We start from the raw sequence: 15,699 nt of genomic DNA, 5'->3' as shown, positions 1-15,699 counted from the left end.
GTGGTAGAGCGCTGGCCTTGAGCTGAAGAGCTGAGGGACAATGCCCAGGCCCAGAGTTCAGGCCCCATGACCAGACCCAAAAAAAAAAACAAAAAAAACCTGTACATATAAAGCACATACTGTATAACTTCAACATAAATAAAAGAGCTGAGTTAAGAAGAACATGAGTGGAATACTGTATACCCTTGCAAGGTTAAAGTAAAAGAAGACTATATAAAGGAAATTAAAGATTTATGAAATCTTTTATGACTTGAATAATCCCTTTTATTTTGTCAGTTGTAGGGCTTGAACTCTGGGCCTGGGCACTGTCCTTCAGCAATTTAGCTCAAGGCGAGTGCTCTACCACTTAAGCCACAGCACCACTTCCGGTTTTCTCAGGGTTAATTGGTGATAAGACTTTCTTATCTCACAGACTTTCTTGCCCAGGCTGGCTTTGAACCGAAATCCTCTGTTCCCAGCCTCCTGAGTCAGGCATAAGCCACTGGCACCCGGTGAATAATCTCTTATTTAGAGAGAATATCCATAAGAGAGGTGAGGATAAAGATACTCCAGAGGAAAATGATGAACCAGTATCTTTGACAAGGCATACATGGAATTAATCTACTACAAGAGTGGGAGAGATGAGCCTCAGATAAAAGATCCCTCTCTACAAGGACATTAAGAAGAGGAGGGAAAAAAGACACACATGGAGTGGGAAGCTCAGGGGAGTTTTCAGGGAACACTTACTTTAATGATGTTGTTAGGAGCTCGGTTCAAGTTCAGGTTCTTAATTCTCACCGTGAGTTGGTGGGCAGTCTTGCAGGTTACAAGGTACTTGCTGATTAAAGGCTTTGGAAACTCAGTCCCTTCAAAATGTTTCAATCCTAAAGCTAACAAACTGAGAAAAGAGCGATCATAGTAAATCCCATCTCCCGGACATTTTCCAAAACGCCCTCCCCACACTAACTCCACAACATTTTCAAATACACAATTTCCATATCGCATCCTTATACACACTGGTGGCTACTCAATAACAAGTTCTATATGTTTTGTGAATGATGGTAAGTATTGTAAAGACCAAAGAGAAAGGGTTGGAGGTACAGTCTCTGCTGGAAGAGTGCCTGCTTAGCATGTGTGAGGTCCCAAGTCTCATCTCAAGACTGCAAAAAACAAAACATTCAACAAGAGTCCAAACTACTAGTAAACAGGAAAAGCAAGGCATAAAATCATTAATAAGATGGGCATGGTGGTTTCCAGACTGTTGTTCAAGGTACTTGGAAGGGAGAGGCAAGAGAATCACTCAAGACCAGGAATTCAAGGCCATACTGGGTAATAGAGTAAGATTCTGTCTCAAAAAAAAAAAAAATCATTAAGTATCAGATCACAATGAGCTTCATACTATAAAACGTAAGTTTAGAGGAGGGCCAAGATGGCAATGGAACAATCGGAAAACACCACAGCTCTCTCCAACCAGAGAGTTCAGGTTTCAATACTCCATTTCTCCAAGAGACTGACGACCAACAACAACAAAAAGGCCTAATACCCAGAGAGATATAGGAAGTGAAAAAAATGAAAAGAAAAATAACTTCAGAACCTATACAAAGACGGTAAAGCGGGAAGACCCTTCCCCCACCCCTTGCTGGCAGGCACCCAAGTGGCCTGGCCCAGGACCCACTAGGAACCACAGAGCCACAACGGTCCCAAAATTCCCAGAAGACTCCCAAGAGCTGGTGCCAACCCAGAGGTTACAAACAGAGACAGAAAATGCAGAGCTCAGAACCGGCAGGAAGACCCCCTCCCCACCCCTCACCTCAGCTCAGCTCCACACCATCCCGCCAAAGCACCCTGGCCCATGGTGGCTGGGGACCCCAGAACCACAGTGGTCCGGTCTGTAGAAGGCCAGCACAGAAAACAGCCACGGTGCTGACCCAGACAGCATAAACAGAGGCAGAGACTGTGAAACACAGACCCAACCCACACCACCACCCACCACAGCCCACGCGGAACACGGTGGTGACCAACAACGTACAGCACACAAAAACAGCAATCTGCCACAGTATCACTGGACGGCTCACAACTAGCTCTAAGATAAGTTAGTACCCCACAGGGTACGCCTCCCCCCATCCCCGCCATGGGAGACCAGTACTGGTGGTAACCCCCAGAACTTGACTTGGACCCTTCCCTCTACCACCTGGGCTATAGGTCCTATGGAAGCTAGGAACTGTGCAAGCACCCCAGCAACCAGCAAACACTCCCCCATCCACCCCACCCTGCCAGGCTTGACCAAGAGAGCCCCTGGGAGGGAGGGAGAGCAGTCTAGGCTGCTGGTTCTTGACTGAAGGCGAGCGAGAACTGCCTGGGATCTCCAGCAGGCAGCTGAAGGAGCCCTACCTGTATCCCAGGTGGGAGCCAAGCTGTCTGAACCACTTGTCCTAACTAGTCAGGCTCTAAGCACTTATCACAGCAGAGGGGGTGTCTATCCACCAGAACAAGCCCTCTCTGTGTCCCAGGTGGGAGCCCAAGTGTCTGAACCGCTTGACCCTGACTGGTCAGGATCTGAGTGCACACCACAGCAGAGGAGGGGAGTGTGTCTACCCACCAGAATCTAAGAGTGAGCCCTACATGTGTCAGACCAGCAGCTGAAAAGGAGTCCCTCCCCCAACAGAACTGAGACCAGGTAAAGTTCTCTCAACCAGCCCAGGGCTAAGAGCAAGCTTCATCTATTAATCCAGGAACCAATCCAGAACCAAGCAAAGACAGCCACCTAGTGACCAAAACAGTCAGAGTCTGGACTTGGTCTCCAATAATCCCTGAATCCACATGTGAAAATCACAGCCAAAAATTACATGATTCATCAACTGCCAAGACAGCAAACCAAACTCAAAGGCCAGCGGCCACCCAGGGAAGAACTCCAGTGGAAGCAAAAAAGAAATGGAAGACAAATGCTACATCCAAGAGAAGATAGAGGCAATGACTCAAGAATTAAAGTGAGAAAAGGATCAGAAATTTAAAGAACAAAGAAATGAATTAGCAAAAGAGATCCAGGATTTCAAACAAGAAATGCATTCAAAAATAGATGCAGTATACACATTGCTAAAAGATGAGATTAATACTCTGAGGACTGACATAGATATCATAAATGGCTCAATTTCCTCCATGCAAACCACAATGGAAGCCACAGGTAATAGAGTGAATGAAATGGAAAACAGAATATCAGATACTGAAGACAAAATGCAGGAACTGGGAAAAAAAAGTTACAGATATGGAAAAAGCACTCAAAATATGCCAAAGGAAGTCCAAGAACAAGCATGCAGTGCCAAGAAATTTAACTGTTGTATAATTGGGGTGGACAAACGTAAGGAATACCAGAATAGAGGACTACAACACTTATTCAACAAGATCATCACCAAAAATTTTCCCAGTCTTAAAAGAGAAAATCTTTCCTACATAACAGAGGCTTACAGAACACCAAACAAGCAGGATCCCAGGAGGAACATTGCTAGGCACATTACAGCAATAAAGAAACAATCTCTCATGCAGCAAAGAAGGAGCTATACTACATGGGGAAAAAATTAAAATCACTGCAGATCTCTCCACACAAAATGCAAGGAAAGCCTGGGAAAATACCATCTGAGCCCTGAGAACCAATAACTGCCAGCCCAGACTGGTATATCCAGTGAAACTAGCATTCACTTTCAACAGAGAAACTAAAATTTTTAATAGAAAAGAAAAACTAAATGAATTCATAAACAATAAGCCAGCGTTACAAAGAATGCTAAGAGGGGGATTACAATCTGAAGAAAACAATCAAGATCAGGGATCCATATCAAAAAGATATCACTAGATCAACTTAGTAAACACAGGAGGAAAGGAAAGAAGAAAAACTTAGGAAAGCAGGAAAATGACAGGAAACACAATACACCTCTCTATAATAACCATAAAATACCAATTAAAAGAAAAAGAACTGCAGACTGGATCAGAAAACAAGATACATCAATTTGTCTTCAAAAGACTTATCTTACAGCCAAAGATAAAAACAAACTCCAAGTAAAAGGCTGAAGGAAGATCTACCATGCAAATGCTCCCAACAAGAAGGTAGGAGTTGCCATCCTGATATCTGATAAAATAAACTTTAAATTAAAATCATTACAAAAAGACAAGAAAGGGCACTACATATTAATACAGGGAACAATCCAAGAAGAGGATATCACCATTGTTAATCTATACTCTCCAAACATTGGTGCACCTAAATATGTTAAGCAAATACTCTCAGGAAAAGATAGCTCCAAATACAATAATATTAGGAGACTTTAATACTCCACTCTTACCAAAGGACAGTTCTACTAACCAGAGAATTGGCAAAGACATCTCCAAATTAAGTGATGCCCTATCTCAAGCGGACTTAACTGACATATATTGTTTTCCACCCAACAACAATACACACTCTTCTCAGCAGCCCATGGAACTTTCTCCAAAATAGATCGTATCTTAGTTCATATAAGGAATTTAAGCAAATACGAGAAGGTCAACATAATCCCCTGTATTCTATGTGACCATAGTGGAATCAAACTAATTCTCAATAACAAAGCATACAACAGAAATTACTCAAACACATGGAAATTAAACAGCACACTTCTGAGCAACACCTAGGTCAAAGAAGAAATTAAATGATTTAAAATGTTTCTACAATTCAATAAAAATGAATACACATCACAAAGAAATCTGTGGGATATGGCAAAAGCAGTCCTAAGGGGCAAATTTATTGCTCTCAGTGCACATATCAAGAAAACAGAGACAGATCAAGTAAATAATCTCATGATGCAACTAAAACTGCTAGAGAAACAAGAAAATGTTAAACCTAAACTTACTAGATGGACTGAGATAACCAAAATAAAAGCTGAAATTAATGATAGAGACTAAGAAAACTTTAAAATTAATAAAACAAAAGGCTGGTTTTTTGACAAAATTAATAAAATTGATGGACCTCTGGCAAGATTAACTAAAAAAAGAAGAGAGGAGACCCAAATCAATAAGATCAGGGATGCCACAGGAAAAATTACAACAATTACCCAAGACATCCAAACAATTATAAAGAACTATTTCCAGACTCTCTACTCACTAAGAAAGAAAAACCTAGCAGAAATGGATGAATATCTAGAGAAATACAAATTGCCCAAACTGAACCAAAAAGAAATAAGTCAATTAATAAGCCAACAACTCACAATGAGATAGAGGAAGCAATCAGAAGTCTTCCAACAAGGAAAAGCCCAGGACTTGATGGATTCACTACAGAATTCTATAAGACCTTTAAAGAGGAACTAATACCCATACTCCTTAAGCTCTTCCAAGAAATAGAAACAGAGGGAGCAATCCCAAGCTCATTCTATAAAGCTAATAGCATATTCATACCCAAACCAGGCAAAGACCCAATAAAAAAAGAGAACCACAGACCAATCTCTTTGATCAACACAGAAGCGAAGCTCCTCAATAAAATTTTAGCCAATAGGGCTGGGAAGGTGGCTTAGTGGTAGAGTGCTTGCCATACATGCATGAGGCCCTGGGTTTGATTCCTCAGCACCACATATGCAGAAAAAAACGGAAGTGGTGCTGTGGCTCAAGTGGGAGAGTGCTAGCCTTGAGATGATGAGCTGAGGGACAGCGCCCAGGCTCAGAGTTCAGGCCCCACAACTGACCGGAAAAAAAAAAAAAAAGCTCTGGAGAAAGCAGGAATAGAAGGAACATTCCTTAACACAATAAAAGCCTTATACAACAGACCAATAGCTAATATTATATTTAATGGGGAAAACTGCAACCAATTCCCTTAAAAACAGGAACAAGGCAAGGATGCCTACTCTTTCTACTCCTCTTCAATATAGTTCTGGAAGCCTTAGCCAGAGCAATAAGGTAAGAAAAAGACATTAAAGGGATCTGCATAGGGGAGGAAAAAGTTAAAATATCCCTTTTTGCAGATGACATGATATTGTATCTTAACGATCCCAAAAGCTCCACCTCCAAACTCTTAGAGCTTATAAACACTTTGTTAAAGTAGCAGGATACAAAATTAACCAACAAAAATTAATCACCTTTCTGTACACCAACAATGTACAAGCAGAAAGGGAAATCAAGGAAACAACCCCATTCACAATAACCTCAAAAAAAAATCTAGGAATTAACCTAATCAAAGATGTAAAGGATCAATTTAATGAAAACTATAAAAGCCTAAAAATATAAATCATACAGGACACCAGGAAATGGAAAGACCTCCATATTCTTGGATAGGCAGAATTAATATAGTGAAAATGGCCATACTGCCAAAATTGATATATAAATTCAATGCAATTCCATTAAAATCCCAGTGATGTACTTTACTGAAATAGAGAAAACAGTCCAAAAATTCATATGGAACAACAAAAGACCTAGAATAGCCAAAGCAATTCTAGACAAAAGAAAGAATGTGGAGGGATGATACCAGATTTCAAGCTCTACTAAAGAGCCATAATAACAAAGACAGCTTGGTAATGGCACAAAAAAAGACTCAAAGACCAATGGAACAGATTAGAAGACCCAGAAATAAAACCACATACCTACAGTCAGTTGATATTTGACAAAGAAGCCAAAGACATACCGTGGAAGAAGCATAGCCTCTTCAACTATTGGTTCCGGGAAAACCGGGCGGCCACATGCAGAAAATTAATAGTGCATAGCCTGTCTCCATGTATTAACATCAACTCAAAATGGATTAAAGACCTTAACATCAAACTTGATACTCTGAAACTATTGCAGGACAGAGTAGGAGAGACACTTGAACTTATAGACACAGTCAGGAACTTCCTGAACAGAGTCCCAGGGTCACTACATATTGGAGAGAGACTCGATAAACAGGACTACTTTAAAATAAAAAGTTTCTGCATAGCTAAAGAAACAGCAACCAAACTAGAAAGACAGCCAACTAATTGGGGAAAAATATTTATCAGCAATATATCAGACAAGAGCCTAATATCTATTCTATACAGGGAACTCAAGAAACTAACCCCTCCCAAATCTAACAAACCAATCATTAAATGGGCAAAGGAGCTAAAGAGAGACTTCTCAGAAGAGAAAAAAAAAAAGGCAAAGAAATACATGAGAAAATGTTCCTCCTCCCTGGCTGTAAAGGAAATGTAAATAAAAACAACCCTAAGATACTACCTTACCCCAGTCAGAATGGCCCACATCCTAAATTCAGCCAAGGACAATTGCTGGAGGGGATGCAGAGAAAGAGGAACTCAACTGCACTGCTGGTGGCAATGTACACTAATACAACTACTTTGGAAAGCAGTATGGCGATATCTCAGAAAGCTGAATATAGACCTTCCCTATGACCCAGCTATACCACTCCTAGGCATCTACCCTGAACAAAGGAACCAGGATACAAGGACACACGCACCTCCATGTTCATTGCAACACTGTTCACAATAGCCAAGATATGGAAACAACCCAGATGCCCCACTACAGATGAGTGGATCCAAAACTGTGGTACAATGGAATATACAATGGAATATTACGTAGCCATTAGAAAGGACAAAACAATGGCATCTGCAGGGAAATGGATGGAACTAGAGCAAATCATTTTAAGCAAAGATGTTGGGAGCCGACAGTAATGCTCCAAGGTCATCTTGACCCTTGTGCTCACTTGGAGGCACGTACAAGGAACTGGCTTTCATGAAAAGCACCAGGTGCCCGGGTTTGCTTTGCTATGTCTGTAGAGTTTGTTTTACTTTCTATCAGTTGACCTTGTCTTGTTTCAATCTGCACTTTGTTTTTATTAAAATTTTCTTTGTTTCTCTGCACTATGGTGACCTTAGGTTACCTCTTGACTTGTAATAGTATATAATAAGGAGAGTTAGAAATAAACGGTGCTGCAGTCGTGAGCTGCAGACCTCCCGACCCCATCCTTTGTCTTATGTCTTTATTTTTCCGTCCTCGCCCCCTAAATCAGGAGTCCCTTTCGTTGCCGGCTGGTTCCGGCACAAAGAGACAAACAGCACATAGTCTTCCTGATATGTGGATGCTAAAAGCCAAAATGCAAGGAGATATAACAAAGTAAACAGGACTCGAGAAACAAGACTTCCTCTCATTTTGTCATTGCTAAGTTACTCTGTGCTCTTGACAACATATATCGTATATATATGTGCATATTTGAGGGAAGCTGGGAGGAGGACATAGAATCAGAGGGAAACGGGAAAACATTACAACAGGGGGGGCCCATCAACTGCACTGGACATAGATGAAAATGAACTAAGCAACTCAAAGGCAACGATGGGAGGGAGGGAATGAGAGGGAAAGAGGGAACCACTTACACTAGGCAAAAGGAAATGTAAACATCACCTGATGTGGAAGAAATAATTGTATTGTCAAAGCTCATAGACTTCACAAACTTTATAGACCATAATGACAATTTGCCTTGTGAAAGTTAAAATGTGTTTGTGACTTTAACTATCACTATTCCAAAATATTGTGAAATATATGAAATTTATGTAATCATCTAATCTCAATAAAAACTTATTTTTTAAAAAAGTTTAAATAAATTTGAAAGAAATACAAAAGAAGAATCATTCTGCCAGGTGCTGGCTCACACTCAGCTCAGCTCAGCTCAGAAGGCTGAGATCTGAGGATCACGCTTTGAAGCCAGATCAGGCAGCAAAGTCCATGAGACTCTTATCTCCCTGTTGGTTACCATGTACAAGCATTAACTCAAAATGGATCAAAGACCTCAATGTTAAACTTGAAACTTTGAGGGGCTGGGAAGATGGCTCAGTGGTAGAGCGCTTGCCTTGCCTGCATGAAGCCCTGGGTTCGATTCCTCAGCACCACATAAGCAAAAAGAAAAAAGCCGGAAGTGGCACTGTGGCTCAAGTGGTAGAGGGCTAGCCTTGAGCTGAAGCGCTGAGGGACAGCGCCCAGGCCCAGAGTTCAGGCCCCACAACCTACAAAAAAAAAAAAAAAGAAACTTGAGGCTCTGCACATGCTAGGCAAGCACTGTATCACTGAGCTACATGCCCACCCCCAAACCTCTGATTTCTTTTTTTTTTTAAACCTCTGATTTTTGTATCTGGCTTTGTGCTGGGAAAACATCATCACCAAATGACTGTCCTTTGAGGGCTAGGAGAAATTAGGATAAAAGGGTTTAGGAATGTAGAAGCCCTAGCTAGATGGCTGTTTTTACCTGAATTTCGAATGGACTTCTCATAATACCCAGCTTGTTATTTTATGTTGGCTGCACTATATCCACAGTCCAATATATATGTTTAAAACTCCTTTAGAAGATGCAGCCTCACTGGGCACCAGTGGCTCATGCCTTTAATCCTAGCTAATCAGGAGGCTGAGATCTGAGGATGGCGGTTCAAAGCCAGCCTGGGCAGGAAAGTCTGTGAAACTCTTATCTCCAAAATAAAAAAAACACAAAAAACCTTTAGTGGCGCTGTAGCTCAAATGGTAGAGCGCTCACCTTGAGCAGAAGAGCTGAGGGACAGCACCCAGGCCAGAGTTCAAGCCCCACAACCGACAAAAAAAAGAAGAGGAGGGCTGGGAAGGTGGCTCAGTGGTAGAGCGCTTGCCTTGCCTGCATGAAGCCCTGGGTTCGATTCCTCAGCACCACATAAGCAAAAAGAAAAAAGCCGGAAGTGGCGCTGTGGCTCAAGTGGTAGAGCGCTAGCCTTGAGCTGAAGAGCTGAGGGACAGTGCCCAGGCCCAGAGTTCAGGCCCCACGACAGGATCCAAAAAAAAAAAAACCAACTTGAAACTTTGAAATTACTTCAGTTTTTTTGTTTGTTTGTTTTTTTGTTTTTGTCAGTCACAGCACCACTTCCTGAAATTACTTCAAGAGGGAGTAGGAGAATCAGTAGAACTCATAGGCACAAGCAGAAACTTTTTCAAAAGAGTCTGAGGGGCACAACGGATTGGAGAAAAACAAATGGGATTACATCAAAATGAAAAGTTTTTGCACAGCAAAGAACACAGTTACTAAACTAGAAAGATAGCTAACAGACTAGGGAAAGATCTTTACCAGCAATACATCAAAGTCCTAGTATCAAAAATATACAAGGAGCTCCCTTGCCATAAAAGGTAATGCAAATCAAACAATTCTGAGATTCATCTTACCTTAGTTAGATTGGCCAACATTGTAAATTCGAACAACAAATGTTGACGAGGATGTAGGGAAAAAGGATCCCTATTGCATTGTTGGTGGGAATGTAAACTAGTACAACCACTCTGGACAGCAGTCTGAAGATTCCTCAAAAAACTAAACTTAGATCTTCCCTACAACCCAGCCAAACTACTCCTGGGCATCTCCACGGAATATCTCAAGCCAGAATGCCATAAAGACACTGTCACATCCATGTTCGCTACTGCATTATTCACAATAGCCAAGTTGTGGAAACAGCCCAGATGCCCTACAATAGATGAGTGCATTCAAAAAATGTGGTACCTGAACACAATAGAATTTTATATAGCCATTAGAAAGAATACTAATATGTCATTTGCAGGGAAATGGATGAACCTAGAACAAATCTTGTTAATAAGTGAGGTAAGCCAAGCTCAGAGACAAAATGATGCATGTTTTCTCTCATATGGGGAAGCTAGGTCTAAATACCAGGACATAATAAATTATGGAGGTCCGTAGGCATCACACACAATGAGAACAAAGAAGATTCCCCTTGGGAGAGGAGTAGAAAGGCACAATGCCTATGTGCATCTGATTATACAAAATATTTATTGAAGCTGGGTGCCAGTGGCTCACGTCTGTAATCCTAGCTACTGAGGATGGCAGTTCAAAGCCAGACTGGGCAGGAAAGTCCCCATGAGACTCTTATCTCCAATTAACCACTAGAAACCCAGAAGTGGCATTGTGGCTCAAGTGGTAGAGCACTAACCTTGAGCTCCCAAGCCCAGAGTTCAAGTCCCACAACCAAAAAAAAAGCCAAAAAAAAAAAAAAAAAATTTAATGAAATGAACTCCAGGAAATGAAAACAAGAAGTCTTTTCTGGTTCGTTTTTTCTTATCATTCCTTTTTGTACTGTTTATTCATTTACATGTCTTTGGGTGTGTATGGAGAGACAAAGGGTGAACAAATGCAGCATTGGTACTCAGTATGTTGAAAATGAACTATACAATTTATAGGTAGGGATGGGAGAGAAAAGAGAGAGCAAGGGAATGGGTGACATTACTCAAAAAGAAATGTGCTCTTTACCTGACTTACATAATTTTAACCCCTCTGTACATCACCTTTATAATAACAATAAAAAGTTTTTTAAAAAGGCAAAACATAAAATTGTTAGTAGTAGTCATACAAGAAATGCAGAGCTGAGCGACGATGGCTCATGCCTGTAATCCTAGCTACGTAGAGGAGGCTGAGATCTGAGGATTGAGGTTCAAAGTCAGCCCAGACAGAAAGGCCAGACCATGAGACTCTTATCTCCAATAAACCACTCAGAAAACCAGACGCCATGGCTCAAGTGGTAGAGTTTTAGCCTTGAACTGAAAAGCTGCTGGACAGTGCCCAGGCCCAGAGTTCAAGACCCATGACTGACAAGAAAGACAAAGAGAGAAGGGAGAAAGAAAGAGAGAGAGGGAGAGAGAGACGAGAAAGAGAAAGAGAGAAAGAGAGAGAGAGAGAGAGGGAGAGAGGGAGGGAGGGAGGGAGCAAGGAAAAAAGGAAGGGAGAGAGGGAGGGAGGGAGGGAGGAGGAAAAAAGGAAGGGAGAGAGGGAGGGAGGGAGGGAGGAGGAAAAAAGGAAGGAAGGAAGGAAGGAAGGAAGGAAGGAAGGAAGGAAGGAAGGAAGGAAGGAAGGAAGGACGAAGGAAGGAAGGAAGGAAGGAAGGAAGGAAGGAAGGACGAAGGAAGGAAGGAAGGAAGGAAGGAAGGAAGGAAGGAAGGAAGGACGAAGGAAGGAAGGAAGGAAGGAAAGAAGGAAGGAAGGAAGGAAGGAAGGAAGGAAGGAAGGACGAAGGAAGGAAGGAAGGAAGGAAGGAAGGAAGGAAGGAAGGAAGGACGAAGGAAGGAAGGAAGGAAGGAAGGAAGGAAGGAAGGAAGGAAGGAAGGAAGGAAGGAAGGAAGGAAGGAAGGAAGGAAGGAAGGAAGGAAGGAAAGAATGCAGGCAGACAGAGGTGACTCACCTATGTCTACTACTTGGGAAGTTGAGATTGGGAGGATCACCATTCAAGGTCAGCCCAGGCAGAAAAGTTTGCAAGACTACTTCTCAATAAATAGCTGGCACAGTGGCATGTACATGTTATCCTAGCTTTGTAGAAGGATACTCCAGGGCAGCCCAGGCAGAAAGTTTACAAGATCTGCTTCCTAACCAACAGCTGTGCACACTGATTCAAACCTATCATCCTGTCCAGGATACCATCTCAACAAAAGATGAGTTAGCCAGGCACCATTGGCTCGCAACTATAATCCTAACTACTCAGAAAGCTGAGATCTGAGGATCACAGATAAGCCAGTCCACGCAGAAAAGTCTGTGAGGCTCTTATCTCCAATTAATCACCAAGATGCCAGAAATGGAGCTGTAGCTCTAGTAGCAGAGCATTAGTCTTGAGCATAAAAGCTTAGGACAGCACCCAGGATCTGAGTTCAAGACCAAGGAACAACACAAAAAAAGAAATAAAGGAGGAAAAGAAATCTCTTTTGTATTTGAGCTGATCAAAAATTTGCTATCAGTAGTCTTTTACTGCTATTTCCTGCATGGAGAGTAGGAAATGTTTCTTATACCAACTATTCATTCATTCATTCATTCATTCATTTATTGGTCTGTCGTGGGGCTTTGAACTCTGGGCCTGGGCGCTGTCCCTCAGCCCTTCAGCTCAAGGCTAGCTCTTTACCACTTGAGCCACAGCACCAGTTCTAGGAAATGTTTCTCTATTTCTCCATACTTTAAATACTTGCTAAAACAAAGCTAGGGAGGAAAGGAAGATTTACTGTCCATTGAGTTACTGCTACTTCTTACTAATTTCTTTGTAAGTAGTACTGCAAAGGTTAGAGGCATAAAATTCTGCCTTTGATCTTCCTCCCTCTTCAAATACCTTGACTTTAATTCACTAGAGGGAGTAAAAATTCTAAACATAGAAGAGAAAATCAATACTGAGAAACACAGTTTCTGACTTTCATCAGGCATGAAGACTAATTCTTTTTTTTCTCTCTCTTTCTGACAATATTGACTGTTGAACTAAGGACCTCATACTTGTTAAGCCGGTATTCTACCACTGAGCCATGGCTTTCTTGCACTGGTATTTTCAAGGTAGGGTCTTGAGGGTTTTTTTGTTTTGCTTTGTTTTGGTTTTGGTGGTTTTGTTTGTGTGTGTGTGTGTTGGGTTTGTTGTTGTTTTGTTGTTTTTCCAGTCCTGGGGTTGAACTCAGGGCCTGGTAACTGTCCCTGAACTTCTTTTGCTCAAGGCTAGCATTCTACCACTTGAGCCACAGCGCACTTTGGCTTTTTCTGTTTATGTGGTACTGAGGAATCAAACCCTTGGCTTTATGCATGCTATGCTGCAAGCCCTCTACCACTAAACCATATTCCCAGCTCTGAGGGTCTTAATTTTAATGCCTAGGCTAATCAGAGCTTTGATCCAACTACTTGTGTTTCCCCTTGTCACTGGGGATGAAAGGTACATGCTACTTCACCCAACTGTAGCTGAAATACCAGGTGGCATATGTGACTATGTCTAGCCACTGACTGAGATAGAGGGTTGCAAACTTCTTGCCTGGGACTTGCCTCTAACCATACCCTTCAACTTCTACCTTCCAGGTAGCTACGATTATAGGTTAGAGCCACCATGCCCAGGAAGAGTAATTCGTTTTTTCACAGCCAACAGCCACACACACACACACATACACACCTTTCTCCTACTACTTCACAGCCAACAGCCACATACACACACACACACACACACACACACACACACACACACACATACACATCTTTCTCCTACTGCTCAAAAATAAAGAACTGGACTAGAGGCATGATTCAAGTGATACAATGCCTACCAGCAAGCAAGCACCAGGGCATAAATTCAATTCCCAGTATCACCAAAAAAACAAACAGCCCTTTATTCCCTTTGGTATACTTTCTTCTTTCAATACTCCACAGTAAACTTACTTGTCCTCAGCTTTGGTGAAGATGATCTTATCCTGAGGATTACTTGCCTTCAGGGAACATATTGGAAGTAGCTCAGGATACATGAAAACCTTGCTTGTGGCCAGTATCCAAGCCACTTGCTTTGGCAAACAGGGAAATTCACCAGCTGAAAGAGAAAATATCTCTGATAAATAGAATACTAGGACCAAAGATAGCTTTCCAAAGTTTGTGAATGCAGTTCGCATTCAGGTAGAACTGTCCTTATCTAATCTGACCTGTTCCGACTTACCTAACTTCCTCAAAATAGTTTCCAGTCCTCTTCAACTTAACCTAGGCCTAAAAGTAGTACCAACCAATGTCAGTATAAGTTGATACTCTTATCCTTCCTGTGTGGAACATGTTAACATACTAATAACATAAACACTTAGAAAGTACCTCGCAATACCTAGCATATAGTATATGCTTAAAAAATGTTTACCACTTTGCACTTTTAAATCCTTGAATAATAAGAGACTTTCAATAATGTTTTCTCTCTTCTAGGACAAGATTCTAACTTCTTTAATCTCCCTCACAAGTCTGGTATTCCAACTTTTTGTTGCTGTTGCTTTGTGTGTAGTTGAATTCAGGGCTTCAAGCTTGATCAGCTGGTACTCTACCACTTGAACCATGCTGGCTTTTTGCTGTTTATTTTGGTTTCAATTCAACATGTTAGTTTGAGTACAATACTTCTTGATCAGAATCATGCCTTGGAGATGGGGTCTTGTGGATTTTTCTGCTCAGACTACTTGATCCTCCAGGTCTCAGCCTACTGAGTAGTTGAGATTACAGGCATGAGCCACAAGTGCTTGGCTTTTGTTCCTAGGCTAGCCTCAAACTCAGAGCCCTTGTGCCTCAGCCACCCAAGTGCTGGCTGGAATTACAAGCCTGTGTCATTTTATCTGATTCTTACTTACTTTTTATTAAATTCTCCCATATTATTCCTAAGGTTGAGAACAAGAAAACCATGAAATTAATGAGACAGTACATCTGATTCTGTCCCCCTAAGCTTCTCAGATTTAGGAGCTTACACCTTTCCAGAAACATGAATTACTCTATCCATACTTCTCTTTGTATTAATATTCTTTCTGTATATCCAGAGGAAAAACACATGGCTGTAAATGTAAAAGTCATTACTACAGTTTGTATTAAATGAATTGCTTATTACCAATACACAGCTACGCTAATTAAAGAAGGTGGTAATCAGTCTGACAGAATACACTTAAATTTAACTATATTCAACTTGAAAGAAAAGTCCAAACACAAACCTAAATCCAAAATAAATCACAACTGATTTACTATATTAGGAAATAAGTCAGAAGAAATATTTACCTTGAGGAAGAAAGGAAATATACATACATATACACACACACACACACATATATATATATATATAAAAACACTAAGCCAATGAAAAATAGAAATTAAACTTACATTTAGTTATAAGGTTATATATTTGGCAAATGTGTAACATCTCTAACTTTGTGTCTAATTCCATATCTACAGTTCATTCAGAATGGGTATACCACCTACCCTATTCTACAATAATATAATAATTATGGGAGTAA

The 15,699-nt window shown here is 41.2% G+C and overlaps 1 protein-coding gene across 6 annotated transcripts in view; it reads right to left on the bottom strand.

The window, feature by feature from the left end:
- Positions 1 to 15,699, bottom strand: part of LOC122109273 (GON-4-like protein) — an 83,577-nt gene that overhangs the window by 20,510 nt on the left and 47,368 nt on the right. For all 6 annotated transcript variants that reach the window (XM_042681517.1, XM_042681518.1, XM_042681519.1 and 3 more), the window contains 2 exons: positions 14,117 to 14,261; positions 727 to 877 (listed from right to left, as the gene is read on the bottom strand). In XM_042681517.1, coding sequence (XP_042537451.1) covers positions 727 to 877; positions 14,117 to 14,261 — 296 coding nt within the window. The remainder of the gene's footprint in view (positions 1 to 726; positions 878 to 14,116; positions 14,262 to 15,699) is intronic.

Source organism: Dipodomys spectabilis, unplaced genomic scaffold (assembly GCF_019054845.1).
Source record: "Dipodomys spectabilis isolate Male_0828 unplaced genomic scaffold, ASM1905484v1 ptg000069l, whole genome shotgun sequence".
Taxonomy (NCBI): domain Eukaryota; kingdom Metazoa; phylum Chordata; class Mammalia; order Rodentia; family Heteromyidae; genus Dipodomys; species Dipodomys spectabilis.
Note: the sequence above shows the minus strand (reverse complement) of the source record. Positions and strands in the feature narration are given on the sequence as shown.